The following is a 17,415-nucleotide window of genomic DNA, read 5'->3' on the forward strand; positions in this document are numbered from 1 at the left end:
GATAGGTCAATTTTTTTGTTTTTTCAATTTAGGAATAAATGAGATGTAGTACTATGTTGGAGAAATGCTAAACATGCCCATGTGGATATGAAATTGCCTCCTCAGCTAATTACAGTTAATTTTTTGGAGAAAATAAGCTTACAGTTACCATGCAAAATGTGATGAAGAGGAAAGTTAAATATATCATATAGTAAACTTATATGGTATAGACATCAATTTTGTCCTTATTGGTAAAGTTATTTCTGTGCCAATGAATATTTATTAGCTTTTTAAAAATAGTTCCCAAACTATTTGCAAATTGTAAAGTGGTCATGTTTTATTAAATAGTATATCTACACAAGTTTCATTGAACTCGATTTGCAATCATTCAAAACAAGAAACATGATATAGTATTACAACATAAAATATTGGATTTGTTATGAATTAATTTCTTCATAATTACTCAGTCAAACAACATTCATAATAATAATAATAACATAAAATATTGGCTTCACTAGTCTTTCCCTACTCAGTTGCATGCTTCTCTGTTTTCGCCATTTATTAAGTGATCAATGTTGGCTTCTTTCAACCTCAAACTCATGAGAGGTTTTAATTGCTTGAACCATTGAACCACCATCATTACCATATTTTTCTGAGTATTGTTATTAAGCATTAGTGGTGCCCAGCATCACCTAAAGATGACATCTTTCAAATGGTTAGAGATATTTCATAAACGGTTATTACATTAGATCATGAAAGATACTCGATATTTAATTGCACAAATATAATACATTAGATAGTACTAGGCACCATTGCTACTAGTATCTTTTCATATTTTTCCATTTTCCTACATGTGCATGAGTAACAAGTTATTTATATTAATAAAACTTTTCATAAACCTCATACGTACCTACTCATAGTGAATTGCAGCAATTTTCTCAATAGTAATGGTTCTCAATGGCTCAGAGATCATGGAAGCTCGAGTCCTAGTAGACAATTCTTGCGCCACTAAATGCATGGTAGGTCGTGACTCTGGTCTACTTCTGGTACATGATAATGCCAAGCTCACTACTAACACCACAACCATTGATAATCTCCCGGTAGGAGGTAACAACCGTTGGTCTAGTACATCTTTCAATAACATATTATCTGATAAAGTTTTTGTCTGAGAAGATAATAAAGATTCCAACAGTTCTCTTGGGTGTTTTCCCATCATAATTTCCAAAGCTACTACTCCAAAACTGTACACGTCACACTTTTCAGTGACACGCATAGTCAAAGCCAACTCTGCACAATAAAACAAGTCTTTTAAAAATGTTCATACATGCAGAAATAATAAGAGAAATGTTAAAAGGCATCAAATTGCCCAACACCGTCAATGAGGTGTGAAACTGTTATTGTTGTAATTCAGTATCAAGTCGAAAATATTTTAATTAATAATGAGTAAAATAATAATACCTGGGGCCATGTAGCCGTAGGATCCAGCTACATTTGTCCAAATGGGCGAGTCAGGGATCAACAATCGTGCTATACCAAAGTCTGACAGTATGAGATTGCATGAGCCAATCCTTGAACTATCTTCACCCTTGAATCCCAATCAAAATTTGTTGAACCATATAATACTTTACCTAGACTGCCTCTGTTTGCATACTGATACACCAAGTACATTTCACCCTTTCTTAAACAAAATCCATAAAGCTTTACGATGTTTCGATGTCGAACTTCTGTCAGAGTTCGAATCTCATTCTCGAAACTAATACGACTAGCTTCTAAAATATCACTTGAATCTGACAAGTGCAACCGCTTAACCGCAACAACTAACTCATGTGATCTCAATATGGCTTTGTAAACAGTACCAAAACCTCCATTCCCAATGCAATACTTGTCATCAAAGTTTTCAGTGGCATCTACAATTTCTCCAAATGTGAATTTTGCTTCTTTCTCCCATATCAATGATTGACGAGTGTCATTTTGGTTAGAACTTTTCCTTTTCTTATCCAAAACTTTGAATTTGTAACGCAATACGAGAGTGATTATAATTGCAGTAACAAACACTACTATACCAGCACAAACAAGACAAATGACTAAAATAAGATTAGTCCTAGTTTTATTTCTTTTCATTTTGCAGGGTTTAAGTCCTGAAGCTTTTCCACACAATCCAAGATTTCCATCATAAATACTTTTTGAAGCATTTTGGAAAATGGGGATCTCACCCGTCAAGTTGTTGTAAGAAAAATCGATGTAACTTATGCTTATTAGGTTGGAAAATGATTGTGGAATAATACCTGAGAGGTGGTTATGGGAGATGTTGAAAATTTCTAGCATTGTAAGCTTGGATAGGCTCGAGGGTATCACTCCAACAAGTAAATTGCTACTAAGATCCAATACTTCATGCAATGAGGCCAAATTACCAAGCTCTGATGGTATTTCACTTGATAGAATATTGTGACTGAGGTTTAAGCTACGTAAACTTTCAAAGTTACCAAGCCAATATGGTATCTTACCTGCTAAATTGTTTGTCGACAAATCAAGATACTGTAACCCACTCAAGTTTGATAGATTCATAGGGATTTCCTCCGTTAAATGATTATTGCTGAGATTAAGCTGGTACAAAAGTTTAAGATTTTCCAACTGAGTTGGAATTGGCCCATCTAATTTGTTGGACTCTAGCCTCAAAACTCGCAACTTCATCAAATTCCCAAGTTCAGGTGGAATCTTACCAGAGATTTTATTATGACCCATCTGTAATGTGGTGAGATTTTGGCATTGTCCCCACGTACTTAAGATGTGGCCGATGAATTGGTTGTTGTTTAAGAAAATGGAATCAAGATGTGGGTGAACACCAAAAGCATTGGTGATGTTGCCTGTGAATCGATTCCCATCAAGCCTTACTCTATTTAATTTGGTGCAGTTTTTCAGGCACTTGGGCAATGGTCCTGTAAAGTTGTTGTTATGTACACCCAAATACTCTAGATTGAACCCGCTACACAAATTTTGTGGTAGTTTTCCAACGAAATTGTTGTCAGCAAACCCGACGAAGTTCAAATGAGGATTGTTTTTCCCAAAGTCTCTATCTATTTCCCCAGTGAAATTATTGCCAAGAACATTGAACACCTTCAAGTTAATAAGTTTGGAAATATTAACTGGTAACTCTCCTGATAGTTGATTGGTGTCGACATCAAAACTTGTGAGGAATTCTAGATTTCCAATCTCTGGCGGGATGGTTCCAACTAGATTGTTGTCAAAACAATGTAATACAGTGAGGTTTTTGAGGTTCCATAAAGAGGTTGGAATGGAACCTGTGAGTTGGTTCTCAGAAATATCTATTCTCATAAGTTTCTTCAGGTTTCCAATCTCTGAAGGAATTGAACCTATGAAATTATTGGTAAAGGCAAATAAGTCCTCCAAGTTACTCAACCTTGAAATATTAACTGGCAACGTTCCTGATAATTGGTTGGTATTTACATAAAAAGAGGTAAGGCTTTTGAGGTTCCATACTGAGGTTGGAATTGGACCCGTGAGATGGTTTGCAGAAAAATCCAAACTTTTAAGTTTCTTCAAGTTTCCAATCTCTGAAGGAATTGAACCAGTGAAATTATTAGTAAAAATAGCTAACTCCTCCAAGTTACGCAACCTTGAAATATTAACTGGCAATACTCCTGATAGTTGGTTGGTATCTGCATAAAAAGTGATTAGGTTTTTGAGGTTGCATAATGAGATTGGAATTGGACCCGTGAGATGGTTCTTAGAAAGATCTAGTATTTTAAGTTTCTTCAAGTTTCCAATCTCTAAAGGAATTGAACCAGTGAAATTGTTGTTATTTACATAAAAGAAGATGAGGCTTTTGAGGTTGCATAGAGAAGTTGGAATTGGACCCGTGAGATTATTATAAGAAAGATCCAAAGTTTTAAGATGTAATAGATTTTTGAGTTGGCCAATAAAAGAAGGAATACTCCCACCAAAGGAATTTTCATGTAGTTCAAGAACCTCAAGATCATGTAGGAGACCAATTCCACTAGGAATTTTACCTTTGAGGAAATTTGTGTGTAAATGAAGGTGTTTGAGCTTAGAAAGTTTCAAAATATTAGATGACAAATGTCCCACAAATTTGTTATCTGTGAGATTGAAAGATTCGAGTTTGACAAGATTGGAAAATACAGATTGTGGAATTGACCCAGTCCAACTGTTTTCAGACAAGTCAAGGAAGGTCAAGTTCCTACACTTTGATACGAAGCCTGGGAATGTTGAACTAAAGTGGTTCTTATAAAGATCAAGGTAGGTTAAGGAAGGCATGCTTGAAAATTTAGACCAATCTGAATTTTCCAAATAGTTTGCTCCAAGTGATAAGTACCATACCTTTTTTAAATTGCTAAGCTGGAAAGGAATTGGACCCTCAAGATAATTGTTGTCCAAACTAAGATATTGAAGCTCTGAGAATTGACTTATCTCCATTGGAATTTCTCCTTCAAAATAATTTTCACTCAAGTCCAACAAAGTGAGGTTGGTGAGATTACCAATGGTTGTTGGTATCAAGCCAGCGAGTTTGTTGTTGTTGAGGTTGAAGACGGTGATGTTAAGGAATGGAGAGAAGTTGAACTTGTCCAATGTTCCATTGAGGTCCATGTTGGAGAGGTCTATTTGAGAGACTTCTCCTATGGAACCGTCACAGACAACATTAGTCCAGTTGCAAAGATTGTTGATGTTGTTGCTGTCCCATGAATCCATAGAAGATGGTTCCAACACCAAGCTGTTCCTCCATGTTATGAGAGCCTCTGCTTGTGTTCTTGGTGAAGAAGCAATCTTCAATGGAAGCCAAACAAAAATAAGAAGAATAAGAAGAAGAACAGAGAAATGAGTTTGTGAAACTCTTTTCATGGTGTTGATTGATCTGTTTCTAAAGCTTGATCTGAATAAAATTGGGTTATTTTATTCACTCTTTTATAATGGCAAAGAGAATTTAGTGTCACATTCTTCACTCTTAAAAGTCAATAGAGAAGAAAACTGTTTTCAACTTTCCAAAACATGTATTCAATTCAGCCAAGAAAATTTTCTTAGTGAAAATGACATACTGATTTGAGGTTTTGAAGTTTGAATCTTTCAACTTTCTTTATTTTCAATTTCTAGGAAATTAGTTTTTGTTGACTTAGAAAGTTTGATCATTTTGAGAACTGCATTTATTTACTCTAGAAAATTATGCTTAAAGCTCAAATACAAATTGGCATTAGTATCAATAAATTATACAAGCTATAACAGAGTGGAATATTGTGCATAATAACAATATCTTTAGCATTCATGATCATGAGTTTCTTTTACGCATATTGACTTGTTGAATGAAAATGATAATTCAGTAAACTCTTGTTGCCATCGTTTTCATTAATATTACCATTTTTCTTTCTTTAGACTAATTTATGTTTAGTATTTTTTTCTTTGCTCCATTCACATTAGGAAAAAAAAGTAACAATATACTAAACTAGACATGTAAAATATAAGTTTTTTTTTTTTTTTTTTTTTGCAAATTGAGTTGTAGTGAATACGAGTTAGATTATGAAACCAAAATAATGTTTTGTATAGTTTTAGTGGAGGGTTGATAGTAATTTTAATGATGGTAAACAATTACTGGCTGAGTTGAGAGATGTTTCTCTTATTTTTGCTAAGCAATGTGCAAATGTATTGGCTCATAATGTTACATCATATAAGTCATCATGAGTAATTCTCATGCATAAATTCTAGTATTAATTAGTTAAATAAATATTTACTCTTACTACTACTAATCATAAAAAGGTGCATCAAGCTTCTCAATTGTAATGGTTTCGAATGGCTCAGAGATGATGGAAGCCCGAGCACTCTTTGTTGACAATTCTTGTGAAATCAAATGCATGGTGGGACGTAACTCAGGTCTAGTTCTAGTACATGACAATGCCAAGCTCACTATTAACACCACATCCATTGATAATCGCCCAGTACTAGGAGGTAACAACCGTTGATCTAACACATCTTTCAAGAGTATATTCTCTAATAATAATGTTTTCGAACGAGCTGATGATAAAGATTCCAACAGTTCTCCCGGGTGTTTTCCCATCATAATTTCTAAAGCTACTACTCCAAAACTGTAGACATCACATTTCTCTGTCACACGCATGGTTAAAGCTAGCTCTGCAGACAAAAAATATATATAAGGTCACAAGTATTGTCTAGTACCATGATGATGTTGGGAACACTACTCGTGCCTAATAGAAATGCTTAATTAATAATAATTAAAATAGTAATACCTGGCGCCATGTAGCCATACGATCCAGCCACAGTTGTCCAAATGGACAAGTTAGGGATCAACAAACGTGCAATGCCAAAATCTGACAATATGGGAACAAAATCAGAGCCAAGTAGTACATTGTTTAAGGACACGTCACGATGAATAATTGGTGGAGAACATTCATGGTGTAAGTATGAGATTGCATGAGCCAATCCTTGAACTATTTTCACCCTTGAATCCCAATCAAGATCTGTTGAATCGTATAATACTTTGGCAAGACTACCCTTGTTTGCATACTTATACACCAAGTATAAACCATTGTTTCTTGAACAAAATCCATAAAGCTTTATGATGTTTCGATGTCGGACTTCTGTTAGAGTTTGAATCTCATTTTCGAAACTTATGCGACTAACTTCTGGAATATCACTCGTGTCTGACATGTGTAACCGCTTAACTGCAAGAACCAACTCATGTGATCTCAATATAGCCTTGTAAACAGTGCCAAAGCCTCCTTTCCCAATGCAATACTTGTCATCAAAGTTTTCTGTTGCCTCTACAATTTCTCCAAAAGTGAATTTTGCTTCCTTCTCCCATATCATCAATGATTGGCGAGTGTCATTTTGGTTAGAAGTTTTCCTTTGTTTATCTAACACTTTGAATTTATGGCACAATATGAGAACGATTACAATGGTAGTAACAAAAACTAGGCCACAAACGAGACTAATAATTAAAATTAGAGCACTTTTACTTCCGCTGGTATGAGTTTTGCATGGCTTAAGTCCTGTAGAGTTTCCACATAGACCAACATTTCCATAATAATAAGCATTTGTTCTTGCATTTTGGAAAATTCCTCCAGTTGGGATTGAACCCGTCAAGTTGTTGAAAGAAAAATCCATGTAACTTATACTTATTAGGTTGGAAAATGTGTGTGGAATATTACCTGACAAGTGGTTATGAGATATGTTGAGAATTTCCAACTTTGTAAGCCTTGAGAGGCTTGAGGAAATCTTTCCAATGAGTAAATTGCTACTGAGATCCAATACATATTGCAAAGACACCAAATTTCCAAGCTCTGTTGGTATCTCACTAGTTAGCATATTATGACTAAGGTTTAAGCTCACCAATCCTTTATAATTACCTAACCAGTGTGGTATTTCACCTGATAAATTGTTTGCTGAAAAATCAAGAACCTCTAGCTCACTCAAACCTGATAAGCTTGTAGGGATTTTTCCTGTCAAATGATTATTGCTGAGATTAAGCTGGTACAAAACTTTTAGATTTCCTAATTGAGTTGGAATTTCCCCACTCAACGCGTTGGAATCTAAGCTCAAAACTTTCAACTTTGTCAAACTCCCGAGTTCTGAAGGGATCCTTCCAAAGATTTTATTTTGACCCAACTGTAATCTGGTGAGATTCTGACATTGTCCCCATGTTAGATGACAACACTCCTGATAATTGGTTGTTGCTTACATCAAAAGTTGACAAGAGTTGTAGATTTTCAATTTCTGGTGGGATGTAACTGTAGAGAGTGAAAGCAGGAAAGAAAAGAGAGAAAGAGAATGCAAAGAAAGCTCAATGTATTCAACTGAAGAAGAGAGTATATATACAGATACAAAACAGAGCAATTAGCTCATAACAGAAACAGTTGAAAACCACTAACTAACTAACAGAAAACTAACAGAAATAACTAACTAACAGACTTGAAGTGTGTTAACATCCCCCCTCAAACGAAAAGGGGTTTCTGCCATTTTCAGTTTGGACTTCAAATACAGAAATCTGTCCTTGGATAGTGGTTTAGTGAGCATGTCAGCCACTTGATCATGACTTGGAACGTATCGAACTGAGAGACTTTTGGCCAAAATTTAAATGTACTAATAAAAAAATAACATAAATAATCTTATGTATCTTCAACAAGGTGGGTGCACTTGAAGAGTTTAAGAACAACAAAGATAGACAATAAACCAAAGCATGAAAATCCAATAGAGAAAGACAACTATTCATTATTTTTGTATAACATTCAAAATCATTGATTGTAACCCAAAGAAAGTTCCACAAATTTCAGCCACAACAAATCAGTATCAATGAAAACAAAAAGGTATTAAGAAAGAACTAAATAAAGATCACAACCGAACTAGTAGTCCAAAGCAGAAGGTATTCTTAAAAGGCCATTACCCTTTGCATCTATTTTTATTTTGTGTTTTTTGGTTTGAACTCTTACAAAAATATAAAATGATATGAGAAAAGGACTGTGATTCCCAAGTGAAATAAAGTTCAATAACCAACCAGCTTTGTTAGTACTAAGTACGCCGCTTTTTGGGGAGCCGGCAGCCATTATGGGGACGCCGAGTTGTATCCTCAAGGTATACTATTGGATTCTGATCCCCTCTTGAATTAGTAAACCCTTCTCTCCAGCTTATAATTGCTTGCTTTTTCTTTTTAAAGAAAGTAAACCCTTTCACCTTCATCACAACTGATTTTAATCCCATATTTTTCGACATTCTTCCTACGTGCTCTGCAGTTGCTTCAGCAGCATACCGAGACTGCTTTGCTCCTCCTTTCATTTCGGGCAAAGATCCAGCTGAAGCTCCCATCTTTTTGTTTCCCTTTGAATCTGTAACTGTAACAAATGTATTGTTGCGCATCAACTTTATGTGGACAAAATCAGCATCATGCTCAAGATTGTATCGAGGAAAGCGAGAACCCCCGAACAAATTTCTTTCATCTTGTTGTAAAATACCCCTTACAAAGTTCATGGGGTTTCTTTCATCTCGTTGTGTAAAACCCCTTTGGTTTCTATCGTCTTGTGGTATGAAACTCCTTGGGAAGGAACTCCTTGGGAAGGAGCTCCTTTCATTTTGCGGCATAAAACCCCTTGGGTTTCTATCATTTTGCGGCATAAAACCACTTGGGTTTCTTTCATCTTGTTCTATAATACCCCTTACAAAGTTCATGGGATTATCTCTGTTCTCGATTTCTTTTGTACTTCCAGAATGTATGGAAGAAAGGAAACTCATCAAAGCATATGGAGCAGAGACACCCTTGTTATGCATAATACTAGAGCTCAAATTTGAGCTAGTAGAAAGTCCACAAACATGGTGTGCAATCTTTCTCATTGCAATGTCGTCAACAGATTTTGAACTTCCTAAGGAACTCTCTTCTCTTGGGGACCTGTAAAACCAACAATATTTAATCACTCAAATTTCAGCTCCATTAACAGTTCTTCATCTAGCTTATTCCATCAAACTAAATTTCAGAATGTTTACTCACATAGAATGGTTGGTAAACTTATATCCAGAAATCAGAGTAACAAATCTCTCTACTAATACTGTGTCATAATTCATTATCCCATTCACAATTTCACATCTTAACAAAAATAAACACATAAAAAAAAAACATTTAAACAAACGTAGGTGTCGGATTTCAAGGAATTGAACATTTTAGTAGAATTCATTCTTAAATTTGCAGGAGAAAATACACTCCACTTCTCATGAACTAACTAGTATACTCAAATACTAATAGCAAGAACAGAATTAGTTATGATTAATAATGTGTTGTGTTGTACAGTTTGTTAGTTATGAGTGGTTCTCTGATGACCCAGGTTTAGTTGAGTGAGCCTAGTAATTAAGGGTAGCTGATTATTCCTCTATTTTGGAAGAGATGAACTCTCTTTTGGGAGATCTTCAAGTATCTCTAAAAGACTAAAAATTGGAACTTTGTAACTATAATGTCTTTAATATTAATGAAGATTTAGTCTCTAGATTTCATATCTATCAACTTATCCAACAAACTCAGTAGAAATGAACACAGACATAATAAGGCTATCTAAAACAGATTTCTGTGCTTTCAACACAAAATTTCCCACAAAGAAAAAAAGATAAAATACATACTGAGTGAACAATTGCATACTCATACATAAAGATGCTCACACAGTTTGCAGCAATTTCATGTAAATGTCAATCTAAGAAGCTCTCGAATAGAATCTGAAATAAATTTCAGATAAACAACCCTTACATATTTAAAGAATCAAATCAGTGTATTATTAGCACATTTCAAAACCAAACTAATGCTTATTTTTCACTGATCAGAACAAAACACAGGCATTGATTCATAAACAAGATTACACCATAGGAAAAAAAATACAGAAAGGCGAGAAATCAAAAGATTATGAAAATGGAAAAATGAAATCTTTGAAGAAATAGATGAAAGCTACAAGAAACCATTGTTTCTCAAACTCATACCTGTGAGTGAAGCTGAGATGATAATGAAGCCGATTTGGACAACTGAACGGCCTATTCGCAAACGGAATCCCTCATCTCCGATCGGTGCCGATGGAGAGTAACGGAGAGCGAAGTATGGAGAGAGAAGCTCTGTATTGAACCCTAATAATTAGGGCTGTACATCGGTCGGTTTAGTCGGTTTATACTATATATTTTCCAACCCGACATAAAGATTGGGTTATAAAATTCTGCATGCAAACTGCCCAATTTAAAAAAAAAAAATTCTGCAGAGCCGATCGATTTGCCAAGGTTAACCCGCCCAAACCGAATTAGGATGTTTTTTTTTTTTTTCAGATTCAACTAAACATATCTATATAAATATGTATCACTTCACTCTTCTAATTAGAGAAAATTCTTATAATATGATTACAGTAACTAATTTATAATGAAATGGAAGGTTCGAATAATCTGGATATATATATATATATGAAACTTTTCATCTTCTCATGATAAATTTGGTAATATTATAGCTGTGGAAGCTTCAAGGCAACAACTACAAACGTATAGAGCAAACCAAGGGCCAATAAGGCCAGTTAAGAAGAATTCATACCATTAAAGATTTATCTAAATATGAATAGCCAGAATTGAGTGGCCTATTATTGCATTTTGTGGTACTTTTCTTGGAGGATTTTCATCTCTTCATTCTCATATTCAACTTAAATTAACAGAGTACTTTTCTAGCATTTCTTATTCTTACCCTTCAGAACTATCAAATATATGTAAATAATATACATTTAATATAAACATGTATAGAAAATTCTTAAGAACATGAGTGTGTCATTCTGATTACCTGATTGAGAAAGTGGGGTGTCTAATAGGCTAAATCGGCTGGCGTTGGGGTACTTCCGAACTCTGCCGTGGTCACTGGTACTTCCGAGCTTCGGCGTTGATGAAGCTTGAACGGCGGGCTGAGATCGGGCTGAGAAGATGAAGCCCTTGAAGGCTTGAACGGCGACCGCACGAGTGAGAGAGAGAGAGTAACGAGTGAGAGAGTGAGAGAGGCGGGCTGAGAGAGTAACGAGTGAGAGAGAGAGAGGCGGGCTGAGGGACTAAAATTTAGGGTTTGGGTTTTTTTTAATATATATTATATATTATATAATATATATATAAAAAAAAAACTGAAAAACGGGTTAAGTCGGTTTGGGCGGGTTCATTGGGCGGTTTGGGTCAAAATTCAACCCGCCCAATTTACAGATTGGGCGGTTTAGAATTTTGTCAAGTTATGTCGGTTTGTATTTTTTTTCGGTTTTGTCGGTTTGGTTTAGTCGGGTTATTCGGGTTGGGCGGTTTACGAAAATTTCTGTACAGCCCTACTAATAATATCACGTTATGGGTGTACTATTCTAATTGGGCCTAATCGGGGCTAACTCAAATACTAAAGGCCCACAAATGGGATAAGTTGATAAATACTTTTTTTTTTGGTTTTTTTTTTTTTTGAGAAAATTAGACTCTATACTTTTTTTATATTGTCCTCTTTTATTTTTACCCTATTTTTTAAAATCTATCATTTTTACCTCTTTTTTTAAACACTTTACCGATTTTACCCCTGTCACCTCAATATACTCTCCATGTGACTCCCTTATATCAAGGTATTTTGGGTACAATACATATAAAAAGAGGTATGTTTCAATTAAATATAAAAGTAGAGGTAGTTTTGGTTAATTGATAAATAAAAGAGGTATTTCTCAATATATCTTTTTTTTTTTTTAATCCATTACTCAAAACTATCCTCAAATTATATTTCATTAAAATATACTTAATTTTATGAGTGGATTGCCCAATATACTTTCATCTTCCACTTAAGTTTAACATATAATTTAAATTAATTTAAGGCATATAATGGGTATGCTTAAAAATATTAAATTAAATAAGATCAAATAGTAAAATTTATCAATTAATATATAATTAAATTGAATCTGAATATGCTTAAAAATATTAAATATGGTCTAATAAACTCTTAATTGGTTGCATGTTGATGTACGTTTACATTATTGTTTTTAGTAAAAATATAAATAAATAAATAATTTGTGTTTTTCAACGAAAGGAAAAAAAAAGTGTCGTTTTAAGTACTTTATGGCACGTTAACTATACAGTAATCAGTAATTAGAATCGGAATAAATTAATGGAGAAATGTAACAAAATAAATGAAAAATAATCAGAATTAATATTTGTAATATGTTATTTACTAAAATTTTTTAGAAATAGAATAGTTGTGATTTATCTTGTTTACAAAAGACCCTCCCATTGTTAGATTGATCATTATTATGAACACACCTTTCATTAACCCTCCCATTGTTTTCAGACTCTGATTTATATACTCTTAATAAGTCTTTATATTTTCACTAGTTTGAGTATAGTAACCTTGTTCCAAATAAGAAATAAACCATCTAAAATCCAAACCTGATAAAACTCACTGCATTTGAACTTTGAAATCTCTCTTTACCAACGTTCAAGGTTAAAAATAATATGTGCTTGGCATGTAAGTGAACAAAATTTCTGTAGTGTTAGACATTTAATGAAGAAATATTACATATTACGCCAGCAAAAAAAGCTTATTGTAAAGAAAGAGTATCGAAAAAAATCTTATTTCCGTTTTAGACAACAAACGAAGTACAATTAAACATGTTATTAAGCTTTTGATGGCAAATTTGGTTCAAATTCCTCTTTCTTGTTCTTCGATCCTCAAACTTATCTATGGCCACTTGCGGCTCATCCGTACCTCCCACGGCCCTCATTGTGTAGAAATATACCCCAAAGACGAATGATGTCAATCCACCTAAGAACTACAAAGTTCTTGGTCTTAGGTCCAAGGCTCGCGAATCCTGAAATTCCAGTCATCAAGCTTCTTGTGATTAAGTAAACTATAGAGTAGCCTCGCCTCGCCTTCTTCAACAGTCCTGTGGCCAAAGTAACTGCAGCTCTTGCGATTTTGACAGACTGTAAGCCTAGAGCGAGCAATGAAATGAATTAATAAGTCGTTGTGTGTGAGTCTAAAATTTTCACTTGTTTGAATTAATAAGTCGTTTTTATTTTTACTAATTAGTCGTTGTGTTGTTTATTAACAATTACAAAATTAAAACTAAAATTAATTATAAAAAGAATTTTGAGAAGCTATATTTAAAATTAAAATAATTCTTAGTTTATTCACAAACAAATATTTTCTTAATAATTCCTAATCTAAAAGTAATATTCAATAAATAGAATTTGATAGATAATGGCTAAATCATATCCAACAACAAAATAGAGAGAGAAAGAGAAGCGATTTCAAAACTCAAAATCGGTACCTGAGAGTGAAACGCCTCCGCTCCGATGTCCGATCGCCGATCGTGTTGTTGATAATATTTCTAGGGTTTAGTGAGAAAGCGATCGAGTTAGACTGGGAGAGAGAACCAAGAAGAAACGGTATCATCATAATAGGCTTTGGGGTTGTATAAATATCCTTTCTGTTATCACATTTGGGATGGGCTTTACATAAATATCACTTTTGTTTCTGAAAAAGACTAATTAGTAATTTTTCTCCTGAACTTTGAGATGTAGTAAATTGTGCCCCTGAACTTTTTCGTCGTTAAAAATTCCCCGAACTATTGAGATTGTTAATTTCATTCAATTTTACTGTTTCAGTGATTGTATATATACTAAATCATGCTCCCCAGACTTTGATATCTACCAAATCATGTCCCTCAAACTTTGATATGTACTAAATCATGCCTCTTGAACATTCATCCATGTTAGAATTTTTTTACTAAAATTAGACAAAAGTCCTTAAATTTAACAATCTCAATAGTTCGGGAGAATTTTTAACGGCCAAGAAAGTTCAGGGAGCACGATTTAGTACATGTCAAAATTTAAGGAGAAAAATTACTAATTAGCCTTTGAAAAATTATAATAGAAATGTTAATATTAAAAATAATAATATAACCAAAATCATAAAATTTATTATTAGATATAACAGGAATTTTTATTAAATAAAACATATACTTTAAAGAATAATTTATTATTAGATGTTGGATTTCAAGGAATTGAACATTTTAGTAGAATTCATTCTTAAATTTGCAGGAGAAAATACACTCAACTTCTCATGAACTAAATAATATACTCAAATACTAATAGCAAGAACAGAATTACTTATGATTAATAATGTGTTGTGTTGTACAGTTTGTTAGTTATGAGTTGAGTGGTTCTCTGATGACCCAGGTTTAGTTGAGTGAGCCTAGTGATTAAGGGTGGTTGATTATTCCTCTATTTGGGAAGAGATGAACTCTCTTTTGGGAGATCTTCAAGTATCTCTAAAAGACTAAAAATTGGAACTTTGTAACTATAATGTCTTTAATATTAATGAAGATTTAGTCTCTAGATTTCATATCTATCAACTTATCCAACAAACTCAGTAGAAATGAACAAAGACATAATAAGGCTATCTAAAACAGATTTCTGTGCTTTCAACACAAAATTTCCCACAAAGAAAAAAAGATAAAATACATACTGAGTGAACAATTGCATACTCATACATAAAGATGCTCACACAGTGTGCAACAATTTCATGTAAATGTCAATCTAAGAAGCTCTCGAATAGAATCTGAAATAAATTTCAGATAAACAACCCTTACATATTTAAAGAATCAAATCAGTGTATTATTAGCACATTTCAAAACCAAACTAATGCTTATTTTTCACTGATCAGAATAAAACACAGGCATTGATTCATAAACAAGATTACACCATAGGAAAAAAAATACAGAAAGGCGAGAAATCAAAAGATTATGAAAATGGAAAAATGAAATCTTTGAAGAAATAGATGAAAGCTACAAGAAACCATTGTTTCTCAAACTCATACCTGTGAGTGAAGCTGAGATGATAATGAAGCCGATTTGGACCACTGAACGGCCTATTAGCAAACGGAATCCCTCATCTCCGATCGGTGCCGATGGAGAGTAACGGAGAGCGAAGTATGGAGAGAGAAGCTCTGTACTGAACCCTAATAATATCACGTTATGGGTCTACTATTCTAATTGGGCCTAATTGGGCTAACTCAAATACCATTCACAATTTCACATCTTAACAAAAATAAACAAATAAAAAAAAAACATTTAAACAAACGTAGGTGTCGGATTTCAAGGAATTGAACATTTTAGTAGAATTCATTCTTAAATTTGCAGGAGAAAATACACTCCACTTCTCATGAACTAACTAATATACTCAAATACTAATAGCGAGCAGAATTAGTTATGATTAATAATGTGTTGTGTTGTACAGTTTGTTAGCTATGAGGCGTTCGCTGATGACCCAGATTACTGTGCTTTCAACACAAAATTTCCCACAAAGAAAAAAAGATAAAATACATACTGAGTGAACAATTGCATACTCATACATAAAGATGCTCACACAGTGTGCAACAATTTCATGTAAATGTCAATCTAAGAAGCTCTCGAATAGAATCTGAAATAAATTTCAGAATCTGGCAATTAGCAGACATTATTGTCTATTAATCTTGAAGATCAGAGACAATGAAATTATCCCCTTAAAAAATATAAGTAATTATCAAAGTAATAACATTTCTAATTTGTGAAATCACCCTATGTATAGGCCGATATTATACATAAATTATGCAAAGACAGATTATACATTAGCAAATTAAATAGCTTATGCATATGCCTCGTACTAAAATTCAGAGAGTAGCTAGGAATGCAAACTCAAATCTGATTATATCTTTTCAATCATGTCTATGTAAATCTAAAATACACTATACCCAAAAAAAAAAGGCTATCAACAATTTTATAAATACATTTATATATTGTCCTAACTGAAAATGAATGCATGCTTGGATTTGAATCAAGAATTTCAAATTAGCAGCTTCATTAACAATACAATGAAACTAATAAATTACCCCAACTTTTCAATATTACAACTAAATATTAATATATATGTGTGATATTGTCCCATTTCAACAATTGAGGTCATTACAGCCTAGCAAATCTCTCACATCCTCTGCCTCTCTCAAAGTTCATCAGCTTAATTATGTATTACAGAATTAATTTTAAAAAAATGAGGAAGAGAGGATTAGATTGTACATAGAGAACTAAAAAAATTTAAGAACAAACCCATCACGACAGAGTGTTTGTAAACTACCATTGCAGAATAAAATAGAAAAAAGAACATATAAATGGCAAAACAACTCGTTCCTCAAACTAAAAATCCTTAAAATTAAAGAGATCACATACCAGTTTCTTCCCACTCCAGCGTCCAGCCGCTGCCGCTCCTCCTCTGGCTGCTCTCTTTTCTTTTTCTTTCTTTTGGTTTGTGGTAAGTGGTAACCTAATAGAGAGATAAATATTGAGTGAGTGAGGTGCGTGGGTGGGTGGAGTGAGTGATGTGAATGTGTGATATATAATAATAATATAAATAAAGTAATATTTTTGAAAAAAGGAAAAGATTCCTCCTGACAAACAAAAAAGTTAAACTATTTTTATATATATATATATAATTATAAATGAAAACCTTTACTATATATTAATATTATATAATATATATATTGAAGATATAATATGTTGTAAAGGAATGTGAAATAAATGGTCGGTTACGGTTATAACCGCCAACTTATTGGCCAAACCGTAACCGACCGCCAGTTACAGCGGTGTGGTCGGTTTTTTTTTAAACGGTTTCGGTTATGACGTGGCGCCATTTTCTCGGTTTTTTAACAGTCGGTTTCTTTGGTCGGTGTCGGTTTTGCGGTTTGAATGTTCACCCCTATTTCAGATAAACAACCCTTACATATTTAAAGAATCAAATCAGTGTATTATTAGCACATTTCAAAACCAAACTAATGCTTATTTTTCACTGATCAGAACAAAACACATGCATTGATTCATAAACAAGATTACACCATAGGAAAAAAAAATACAGAAAGGCGAG

General features: G+C 33.6%; 2 protein-coding genes and 1 pseudogene across 2 annotated transcripts; all 3 read right to left on the reverse strand.

Annotated features, from left to right (window-relative positions):
• Positions 1-824: 824 nt before the first annotated feature.
• On the reverse strand, positions 825-5,095 carry LOC133037418 (MDIS1-interacting receptor like kinase 2-like; annotated as a pseudogene).
• Positions 5,096-5,492: 397 nt separating this feature from the next.
• On the reverse strand, positions 5,493-7,650 carry LOC133037420 (MDIS1-interacting receptor like kinase 2-like). Its single transcript, XM_061114696.1, has 2 exons — positions 6,249-7,650; positions 5,493-6,132 (listed from the first exon to the last, which is right to left on the reverse strand). The coding sequence occupies exons 1-2, from the start codon at positions 7,324-7,326 to the stop codon at positions 5,747-5,749; spliced, it is 1,464 nt and encodes a 487-aa protein (XP_060970679.1). The 5' UTR covers positions 7,327-7,650; the 3' UTR covers positions 5,493-5,746.
• A 559-nt stretch (positions 7,651-8,209) lies between these two features.
• Positions 8,210-16,941, reverse strand: LOC133037512 (small ribosomal subunit protein uS11m-like). The gene is made up of 2 exons (XM_061115011.1): positions 16,725-16,941; positions 8,210-9,397 (listed from the first exon to the last, which is right to left on the reverse strand). The coding sequence occupies exon 2, from the start codon at positions 9,340-9,342 to the stop codon at positions 8,527-8,529; it is 816 nt and encodes a 271-aa protein (XP_060970994.1). The 5' UTR covers positions 9,343-9,397; positions 16,725-16,941; the 3' UTR covers positions 8,210-8,526.
• Positions 16,942-17,415: the final 474 nt, after the last annotated feature.

This window comes from Cannabis sativa, chromosome 4, assembly GCF_029168945.1.
Source record: "Cannabis sativa cultivar Pink pepper isolate KNU-18-1 chromosome 4, ASM2916894v1, whole genome shotgun sequence".
Classification (NCBI taxonomy): Eukaryota; Viridiplantae; Streptophyta; class Magnoliopsida; order Rosales; family Cannabaceae; genus Cannabis; species Cannabis sativa.

What these genes read in the sequence shown, in the direction of transcription:
- LOC133037512 (XM_061115011.1), bottom strand. Translation starts at nt 9,342, where the DNA reads ATGAGAAAGATTGCACACCATGTTTGTGGACTTTCTACTAGCTCAAAT.
- LOC133037420 (XM_061114696.1), bottom strand. Translation starts at nt 7,326, where the DNA reads ATGCTAACTAGTGAGATACCAACAGAGCTTGGAAATTTGGTGTCTTTG. An exon ending in GTATGGCTACATGGCGCCAG is followed by an intron (nt 6,133 to 6,248) that starts GTATTACTATTT and finishes TTTTGTCTGCAG; the next exon opens with AGCTAGCTTTAACCATGCGT.